This window comes from Mirounga angustirostris, unplaced genomic scaffold (genome assembly GCF_029215605.1).
Source record: "Mirounga angustirostris isolate CCGP_5_RB_7025 unplaced genomic scaffold, mMirAng1.0.hap1 SCAF_13, whole genome shotgun sequence".
NCBI lineage: Eukaryota > Metazoa > Chordata > Mammalia > Carnivora > Phocidae > Mirounga > Mirounga angustirostris.
In genome coordinates, this window is record NW_026991721.1 from 13,734,734 (window position 1) to 13,745,420 (window position 10,687).

A 10,687-nucleotide genomic window follows, 5' to 3' on the forward strand; every position below is an offset into this window, starting at 1 on the left:
AAAATTAGACCTTCTGTGGGAGCTGACACTACTTCGTTTTCAAAATGCCCCCTAATCCACCGTCTCAGTCCCACCAGCCCTCCACCCAGGCATCTACATGCCATGAAAATTCTGAGACAATGGGATGATTATAGCTATCACTAATAAGGAAGTAATAACAAATTTCCTACAGCTCCCGTCCTCTGAGGGGTCACCAGAAAAGCCACTGGAAAGCCATACGAGGTGGCGACAGAACTGCTGTGGGATTCTCTAGTCTGAGATATCTGCCGCTTCCAGGGATCTCGACTTAAGAGACCCTCTGCCCCCACTCATCCCTGTCAGGGCAACAAGGACATCACACACACAGCCCATATCACAACTGTGACTGGTTAGCTGGGGGTGATCAGAGTAACATCTCACTCCCAAGCCCCGTAAGTCATGAAGGCAGGCTGCCTGCTGTGTGCCCAGTATTTCCCAAACTTAAGCAATTTTTCACCTTTGCAAGTTTGTCATAACCATATCATCCTTTCATAACTATTTACCCAATATTTTTCTTTGGATCAGCTTTTTATTAAACATAAACAAATTTATATGTCGGGACACCACTTAGCCACACTACCTATAAAATCACGGACATGATAGGCAACTTACTATTTTTTTTTTTTACTAATACCCCCTAAAATAAATAATTCTTAACATTAAAAAAAAAATGGGGCGCCTGGGTGGCTCAGTCGTTAAGCGTCTGCCCTCGGCTCAGGTCATGATCCCAGGGTCCTGGGATCAAGCCCCACATCGGGCTCCCTGCTCCGCGGGAAGCCTGCTTCTCCCTCTCCCACTCCCCCTGCTTGTGTTCCCTCTCTTCGCTGGGTCTCTGTCAAATAAATAAAATCTTTAAAAAAAAAAAAAATGTTTTGTGACTGAGCTAAGTTCATCTTGCATGCCCGCAGGTGCCGCTCTGTGAGAAACGCTTGATAAGTATTTGTTATACGAACTAATGATGTGAAGCCCCACTTCTTCTCCCCAAATAACAGCAGCGGCCACAACCTTAGAATCGTGCTTTAGATTTCGTATGGCAGTTCCTCTTCTATCATATTTGATCCTCTTCAACTGCCCAGTGAAGCAGGAAGTGTTAGTCCCATTTTCCAGATAAGGAAATGAGGAGTCACAGAGGTTAAGGGACTTGCCCAAGTTTATGCAGCTACTAAGTGGCAGAGCGAGGACCCGAACCCAGGTCTTTCCACTCCAGACCCTGTCTCCACTAAGACTCAGGCTCCCAAAGCAACACGAGCAGGAAAGAGGTACCTGGGTTGTCCATGTCACAAATGGAACAGATCCTATAGAGTACAGGATACAGAGAAGCCAAAATGACTCCCTGCCCCATCAGGGTTCAGAACCCACAAGCCTGTTCTTCACAAGTCTTGTCACCTCATCTCTTACTTGCACACTGAAGACCTTCTCTAAAATAAATGACTTTGTACAGCGCAGGACAGTAAATGGGGGCAATGAAGACATCAGACTTGGCTCTACCACATCCTAGTTACAAATCATTGGTGAGCACAGAACCTCAGTTTTCTCTCAGATAAAATGGGAACATGAACAACATCGACCTTTTAGTATTTCTGAAATGGTCAAATGAGATAATGCATTCAAACCCTGAGCACAGTACCTGCCACATATAATGTTACCTATTAATTATAATATTACCAGCAGCGTTAGGTTAAAAAGGAAATACACAGAAAATTGCCTCTTACCCTGCACTCAAAATAATTCACTTGGCCAAGCAGTGAATGGACTAAGAAGTAATTGCAGATGATGTGCGGGCTACACCCAGGCCTACAGTCATTCAGCAACTCTACCTCGGCCTCAACTCCAAGCAAAAATTACTTTTAGGAGCTAAATAACCTCTTTGCTGACTGAAATTGCTCACTCAGGAGCCAGGATTCTCCCCACTCAGGAAAGCTTGGGGATCCGTGGTTGTCTTCATCGTAGGGCTCAACTCGAAATCAACTGAAAGTCACAGTCTAACCATAAACCCGTCTGCTCCGTTTTCCTTAAACTGTCTGCAAACAAAACATAATCGTGTGGTTTTTCCGTTGTTGTTCTGAAGCAAAACAAAAATATTGAAAGTCACCCATATGAGATTTTAGCAAGCAACTTAAAGAGGAGTCAAAATATTTTTTGTAGTCTGGATGAAGCAGGTAGGTAAGCAGGTAGGTAAGCAGGCTTAAGGATCACAGACGCAAACAGTTATTATTCACCAGGAAACAAGAACGCAAAGAAAAAGCAAATCCAAAACACTATAAGACCAACAAAACAGCTATCAGTCACCAGCTTTTTTCTCCTTTCTTTCCTTTTTTTTTTCCATTTTAAAGCACCCCACTATCAAGCTATTTCTTTTTTTTTTTTTTTAAGATTTTATTTATTTATTTGACAGAGAGAGACACAGTGAGAGCAGGATCACAAGCAGGGGGAGAGGGAGAGGGAGAAACAGGCTTCCCGCGGAGCAGGGAGCCCAATGCGGGGCTCGATCCCAGGACCCTGGGATCATGACCTGAGCTGAAGGCAGACGCTTAACGACTGAGCCACCCAGGCAGGCGCCCCTATCAAGCTATTTCTTAAAGAATCTGTCAGGACTATATTTCCCAAGAAAAGGAGGCAAGGGGGCTGGGGGGACAGGACTGCTTGGTCACGTTGCCTAAAACATACACGTAAACCAAAATTAGTGTGCAAAAATGCTATGAGATTGGGTGGAGTCAGACATTGCAACTAGCACAGTCCTCGTGCTGGAATCATCTCTGACCGTCTTTCCTGTCTTGAAGAAGGGGAATGAGATGCCAGGGTCAAAAATGGCTTTTCCGGCCCTACTAAGCACTGAATTTTTCTACATCTCTGCTTTTCAGCTTCCACACCTATCCTCATTAATTCCCTCACAGAGCTGTGTCTTTTCCATGACTTGTCCATTTTTTAACCTGCTACGGTTGATTCCATTTAAAACACACACACATGCTATCCGAGCTTCGGAAAACCAATCAAATGTTAGGGAGGTAGCCTGATGCCTTCACCCATATTTCCTAAATGCACAAACTTCAGAAATCTCAAATATGACTTCCAATCTCAAATATGTTTCCTTTTGAAAAATTCAATTTATACCCACAGTTCGGGGAGTACACAGTGAGGTAGGGCTGTGCCTACAGTTAAAAGTAACAGCAAAGCGAAAACACGGCAAAAGAAAGAAAAAAAGAAAAAGCATCATGAAAATACTAGGCAGAGGCAGGCAACACAGTTTCAGTCCCAGCTCCTCTATTGTCTTGAACTCAGCCTGATTACCGTCTTCTCTAGGCCTCAATATTCTCACCTAAAAAAATGAAGGTTTCAGGCTATCTTGAAAGTCTGGTCTGGCACGAAAATTCCCTGAAATATCCACTCTCAAAATGAACTGTCAACTGTGGATTTTGGTGAAAACGCTTTTTCAGAGAGCCTTTTAGATTTCCTATTTTATAATGTATCCCAAAATGAGAAATAAAAAGAGTTGCCTTGAGTTTCCACAGAACACATTAGAGAGGAAGGAAATATCTGAATAGGGGACAAGCAGAGAGCAGCAATTTGCTACTGAAATACAAGGAAGGATTGGGCAAGCAATCAATTTACCCCAGACATTTTTTCACTGATTCAAAGCATAGCTAGCAACCACCATAGACAAAGTAAAAACATAATATAATTAAAAATATGTGTGTGCCAAATTAAACTAAAAATAAATGAAGAGAAGTATTTCTTTAGTATAAACTTTGGTCCAAGAGGTCTTCAATTATGAGGCAATTTTCTTTTTAATCTCATAGACTGCTCTCCATGAATTTCCTTACAGGGACAGGGAGACACACGGTGCCTTAATGTAACCCCATCTGGACACCTTTTAATGTTTACAAAGCTCTTTCAGACATTGGCCAGTGGAAAGCCCCTCAAACAATTCTCGGGGGCAGGTGGTGTTAGTCCACCCTACAAATGCTGTTAATGAAGGTGTGGGAAACTGAAGACCGTGTCCAACCCTGAAGTCTGGCCGTAGAGTTAGTCCAGTATTCTCTGCAGGAGGAGGTCACACTGCCTTCCAAAGTCTACTGAAGAAAACTGGGAGGGTATCTCTGCACCCAGAGCAACTTCTTGGGTGCTCAGAGTTACTGCAGCCCCCAGGCCCCAGCGCCCTTATCCTGACTGCTAGGCTTCTTTCCGGCCCCAAGGCTGATGTTTCTGCTCTCAGACAATCCTGTATCTGTGCTTGAAAAGTTTTCCCTGACACCAAGGTTCCATCCTCGACCAATAACTCATTTCCCAGGCTTCCAACATCATCTCCTTAGAACTGTTGTTTGTATAAAACAAGCCAGATTTTCATTAACAAAATGCACAACAGGGGTATCACCAGGCCACTTTCGACCGCGGGTGCAGGACCCTAGCAGGCTCCTAGAAGGCTGTGAAGACGAACCCGCTTGCTCAGCTCCCGCGACCAGGGCTCGGTGATTCTGCTCTTTCACTTCTCCTTCTCAAGTTCCCTATCTGTGACATGGGAACGTCTCCCAGCTGTCCTGCCTCACCCCCAACAGGAATACTATGAAGGGGAAACAGCGCTTTCAGAAAGGTCGGTCGCCAAAATGCCAGGCACAGCAGTATCTGAAAAGCGAAGCTAGAAAACAGGGCGGTGGGGGGAGAGCCTGCGCCCACAAAGCACGAAATAAACGCCGAGGGAAGCAGGCAGCTTCTCCGGGAAAGGGACCGTCGCCTTGACGAACGCTTGCGAGTGGCCACCTTTGCCGGGGCTGGGGACTCCCCCCAGAAGCGGTACCCTCGGCCCGGAGGCCCCGCGCCCGGTCCTGCCCCGGCTCCCCCGGGCCGCCGCCGCTGCCCTTCGGCCCGGCCCCTCGGGCCCCTGCAGGCCGGGTCGGAGGTCGGCCGCGCTCGGCCAGGCCGGCCCCGCTCCGCGACGCGAGCCCTTCGCAAACACGCCCCCTCCGGCCGCCGCGGGCGGGCTAGCCGGGCCCGCGCCGGCCAGATGTGACCAGCTCCGGGAAGCGCCGGGCCAGAGACGGCCTGGACCCGCGCGGGGGCTTCCACCGGGAGGCCACGGGCACCCCGGGACCCCGGATCCCGCCGCGCTCCCTCCGGGACTGGGGCTCGATCGCCGGCCCGCGAGGCCGGCTGGGTTCCGGCGGGCCCCCTCCAAGAGGGGGGGCGCGGAGCCCTCGGGCCCCTCACCACCTCCCGCGGACCCCGCAGGCAGGGCACACCGGGGCAGGTGCAGGGGATGCCAGTCCCGCCCCCGCCCTCCGTGCCCGTTGCCCCCCACCACCCCCGCCCCCGCGCCCGGGCCCACCCGGCCGCTCACCTGGCCCAGGCGCAACAGCAGCAGCAGCGGCGGCAGCGCCCAGCGCAGCCCCGGCGAGCGCGGAGGCGGCCGCGCCTCCCGCGCCGCCCGCTTCATGCCCCGCGCGCCCTGGAACGTGCCCGGGACGCGCGAGTCGGGCCCCGCCGTGCGCCCGAGTGCGGGCGCCCTCGTCGCCGCCTCCAGCCGCCGCCTCCTCCTCCTCCTCCTCCAGCCCGTCCGCCTAGTCCCCGCTCCGCCCGCCCCGGGCTTCCCCGGGGACATGGCAGCGGCGGTGGCGGCGGCGGCGGCGGCCACACGGCGGAGCCTGGCGCGGCTGCCGCGGGGGGGACGCGTCCCTGGGCGCGCAGGAGCTTCGCGGGGCGGAGCGAGCGGCGCCCACCCCCAGCGCGCGGCGCCCTGATCCCGGCTTCTGCGGCTCCGGCGGCTCCCGCTGCCTCCTCCGCGCGTCATGCGGCTCGGGCTGCAGGGAGCCGGCCGAGCGCTCAGCCCCCTCCCTTCCCCCTCCCCCTCTGAATATTCATCGCTTCCTCCCGCCCGGCCGGCCAGGCGGCTGCAGAGCACCGCGGCCCCTCGTCGTCCCCCCGCTACAGCCCCCGCCCCCACCCCGCCGGCCGGGCGGGCGGCGGGGAGGGGGCGGGGGCGCGCCCCGCGCGCGCCCTGGCGGCTCCCCGCCGGCAGGCAGAGGAAGCGCCCCCGCCGTGCCCGCCCTCTCCGCCCAGCCCTCCCACATTCCTGGGACTCGGGACTCGGGACTCGGGACTCGGGACCCGGGACCCGCTCCGCGGTGCAGGCGTCCCAGCCGCGGCTCCGCTCCACGGCCCGGGGTTTGGGCCACCAGATGTTGGCCGAGATCCCTGCCGAGGGCACAGCCAGGCCTGCGTTTAGACAACGACCCCGCGAAGGCCTGGTTGACCTGGCCGGTGGGAGGGCGTGGGGCTGAATGAACCCCTAAATTGTAGGAGACGCGCTGTGTGCTGCGTTCTCCCCGCCCCCATCCTCCCCGGCAAGGAGGCAGAGAGCCGGCATTGGAGCGGATCGGAGATGAGGACCCCAGCTCTGGCGGACGGTAAACCTGGCTCTGCTAGTAGGACTAGCTGTGTGACATCGGAAGAGGCATTTCACCTCTCTGGGCCTCCCCACTCATCTGTGGTACGAAGATAATACTAGTACCCGTCTAGGGAGACTTGACTGACAATTACATGAGCTAACGGGCAGGAAAGTCCTAAGCACCCGACCTGACACATAATGGGCCTCAGTAAGCACTCGCTCTTCTGGCAACTTTCATCGCATCATCGAAGAAGACTACGAGCTACAAGGTGTTCAAGATAACTGTTGATATTCCTACCATGCCCGTGCACAAGGGAGAAAAGTGAGGATCTGGGAGGCTAAGCCAGTTGCCCTAGGAGAAGTAACGAGAGAAAGGGCCAAGCCAAGGAGTGCCCGGGAGGGAGAGATGAATTCCAACCAGGGGGAGAAGTGACACCTGAGCTGGGCTTTGAAGGATGGGTTGAATTTCACCAGGCAGATAGAGGGGGGCAGGGTCTCAGGAAGTGGGAGCAACTTGGCAAAAAAAACAGGAGGCAGATGCTTTAGGCTTGTTCTTTTGAGAAGCAGGGAATGGGAGGTTGGGGGTGGTGGGTGTTGATATTCGGGGTTGATTTTGAAAGAGGAGTTTAGCAGGGTGCAAACCACCAGGTATCCAACACTGCCTCCAGGCCCCTCTTGTACCTCAGGTTCCCCATCTACAAGATGGGAACACACCTTCACTCAAAAGCTCCTACCAGACCATACACACAGGCAAGCACAGATGGTGTGGGGACTTGACCTGCTGGCCTTGCCATCTTTTGTTTAAACATGATGTAATTATCATAATGCACAAGGAATTCTCTTCCCCTTTGCCTCTTTCCCTTCTTGGAGGAGAGACAGGTGATTTGAAAGGCAATAACGTCCGTGAGGCTCAGAGGGAAAGAAAGCTTGACTTACCGCAGGAGCTGCCGGGTCTGCAGGCTGCAGCAGGTGCAGACCCTACAGACCCTACAGATCCATCCAGGCCTCCCTGGGTTCATGGCTTGGATCTGCAAACAGCGCCATGAACTCCAGGGTGCGCTTTGATTTTTCTCTTGGGTAAAATATATGCCCGAGTTTAAGTGTTGGTTGGAACTGGATTTCCCTACTCCATGGTGATGAAAGAGAATAAACAGTCTTTTCAGCAAAGGGAGTTAAGACCTGAATAATAAACTACCTGTTCAGTCATAAATAGATCACACTGGATGAATGACCTATATGAGAAATGAAATCAATGCTGAGGAGGTGTGGTGTAAACTCCCTGAGGGCAGGGATTGAGCCTTTGTCACCCTAATTGCCCTACAACACTTGACTCTGTGCCTTGCCCATAGCAGGAACTCCGTATGTGGGCAGCTGCATGGTTGTATAAATGTATCCAGGGTGACCGTGATGTGAAAGTTCATTTTTCCACACGGATACATTAAGGAAGGATCATTCACTTTGCAAAAGGATTTGAGACTAAATTCCAGTGTATAGGTCTCGCCTTCAGATGTCACTTCCCCTAGAACTTCCCAGATACCCCACCCCTGAGTTGGGCCCACTTCCCCTCCAGGCTCTCATAGCTCCCTGTGCTAACCTTTTGTAACCACAGTGTTGTAAGTGCCTGTTTATGTGACCATCTTCCTCAATGGACTCTAAGTAAGCCAACTGAAGATGAGGTCTGCATCTTCTTCATCGTCTCCCCAGCATATAATAGTCACTCAAATAATATTCAGCTAGTTGAATTGAATGCATTCCTTTGAATAGCAAACTAAGGTATTAGATATATGCCTGTTCTCTCCCTCCCTCCCACACACACACACACACACACCCCAAATTCCATTTGCAAACAGCTTTTCGGGCATAAATCTACTGTGCAAAGTTCAAGGCACATTCTCTTTGAGAATATATAATGTGTGTGTAATGATAGTTGACCTTTTAATCATGTCCATTTTCAAGCAAAAGCTAAAGCTTTACTGAATATGGGGCCAGGTGCATAGAGAACAAAAGAGCCAAACCAAGAGGTCGGAGTAGAGGGTTCCTGGATGTGTTCCAAAACTGCCTGATAGGAATCACCTGGTGACTTGTTATACTCGATTCCCATGCCTCTCCAGAGACTGCAGGGGATGAGGCCTGGGAATCTGTTTTCAACCAGCTCCTTGGGTGATTCTTGCTGTCAAGCAGGGTTGGAAAACACTATTTATCCTATGGCTGGCCTGCATTGTGTCCCTAATAAAAAGAAAGACCACTGATCAGTTACCTCCTAGGTTCCAGGCACTACTCTAGGTACTTTATATCCATTATTTCTACTCCTTTTAAGAACCCTGCAGGACAGGTATCATTATCAATGTTTTACAAACCAGGAAACAGTCTCTGAGAGGATTAGTTACTTACACAAGGTCATACAGCTTCAAAGTGGCAAAACCAGGATCTGAAACCAAATCTTTCTTGCCACTATGCTACAATGCCCCTCCCCTTGACACTTACAGATAAGCTAATGTAAAGTGCTCTCTGTGTTGGTTGTTACTATTAACTTTTGTTATTACTCTCCTGAGCCTCAGTTTCCCCGATTTTAAATGGAAAGGGACAGAGGCTACAAGACTTCCTATTTCACCCACAAAGGATGGGGAACAGGCAGAGCAACCATGTTTAATGATACATCCACCATCCCACCAGGAGGCAAGCCTGCTGGGCACCAGCCTGGAACCAGGTCACTAGCCCCTCAGGGAGTCCATTCAGCCTGGCAACCCTCAGTTAATTTTAAAAGCCACCACGAGCAAACCATTCTCCAAAGCCCTCCTAAGCAGAATGGAATGTTTCTTGGGAGTCTGATTAGCTAATGTTGCAGGCATGGCTACCCTGAGACCTTCCTGTCTCACAGACTTGAACTGAATCAGAATGAAAAGGAAGACTTGTAGAAAGTTCTTCAAAAAAAAAAAAAAAATAGCACTTCATCTTTATAATAGTAACAGGATGTTTCCTGTGGACTAATAACTGGGCTGTGGTTAGAACTCCATGTTTGTCCACCAGACCTCAGTTCCTCCCTAAACAGTGCCTTAATCACCTGCGCATGCACCAAGCCAGGAAGTGCCTTGGCAAATGCCTTTCTTGTCTCTGACTTCAAGCACTTACAACATTAAGCATTTCCCTAATTCTTTTCTCGTGTGTGTGTGTGTGTGTGTGTGTGTGTGTGTGTGTGTGTGTGTGTGTGGTGAGCTAGGAAACAAAGTTTGACTTACAAAGAAACAGTTGCATGTGACAGATTTTCAGGGCTGGAAAGAAAGCCTATTGTAGCACCTCAGGGTCTGGGAGCACAGAAACAGAGCCATTTCTCATGAGTCCCCCATCTTTTCCCCAAGTTCAGGTACCCCTTGGGATCGGCCCACTGGCTTCTGCTCTCCCAGCTTCTTAGGTCCTGAGTCAAGGTCCTACTGAGCCCAGCACCTTTGTGTTCTGGCAGGACAGACCCAGGACCCAGAGTCTTAGGTACCTGGAAACACAGGGAGTGTGTGCCAAGGAGACTTGGAGCCTAGGGGACAAGGAGCTTTTGTCCAAGGCTTGAGAATGACTTCTCCATGAATACCAGAAGTGGCAGGCAGGGGGCAGGAGGCGGTCAAGCCTGAAGCAGAAACATCCGCTCAAACAAAGAAAGGGTGGAGAGGTGTAAAGGCAAGAAGAGAAGAGTGAGCAGGAGGCCCAGAGTCCCGGGGCTTCTTGGCAGCTGGGTCCTTCCAGGCTTGTTAAAAATAAATTAATTTTTTCCAGGATTGAAAAGGAATATGCTTTTCTTTTTCCAGGTTGGAAAAAAATTATTAATCAAATTGTGCTGGATGTATAGAATACCCGGGTCCCTGCAGTTAGGATAAGAAATCAACTTGGGGAGGGTGCCTGGGTGGCTCAGTCGGATAAACGGCTGGCTCTTGATTTCGGCTCAGGTCATGATCTCAGAGTCCTGGGATCGAGCCCTTCATCAGGCTCCATGCTCAATGGGGAGCCTGCTTGAGGATTCTCCCTCTCCCTCTCCCTCTCCCTCTGCCTCTGCCCCTCCCCCAACTCATGCACACACTCTCTCTATCTCTCAGATAAATAAATCTTTTTTTAAAAAAAGAAATCAGCGGGGCGCCTGGGTGGCTCAGTTGGTTGAGCGGCTGCCTTCGGCTCAGGTCATGATCCTGGAGTCCCAGGATCGAGTCCCGCATCGGGCTCCCTGCTCGGTAGGGAGTCTGCTTCTCCCTCTGACCCTCCCCTCTCTCATGCTCTCTGTCTCATTCTCTCTCTCAAATAAATAAATAA

The 10,687-nt window shown here is 51.1% G+C and overlaps 1 protein-coding gene across 1 annotated transcript in view; it reads right to left on the bottom strand.

Annotated features, from left to right (window-relative positions):
- Positions 1 to 5,815, bottom strand: part of PTPRJ (protein tyrosine phosphatase receptor type J) — a 165,656-nt gene extending 159,841 nt beyond the window's left edge. The window contains exon 1 of the mRNA XM_064576422.1: positions 5,351 to 5,815. Within this exon, the coding sequence (XP_064432492.1) occupies positions 5,351 to 5,800 (450 nt within the window). The 5' untranslated portion in view covers positions 5,801 to 5,815. The remainder of the gene's footprint in view (positions 1 to 5,350) is intronic.
- Between the last annotated feature and the right edge of the window lie 4,872 nt (positions 5,816 to 10,687).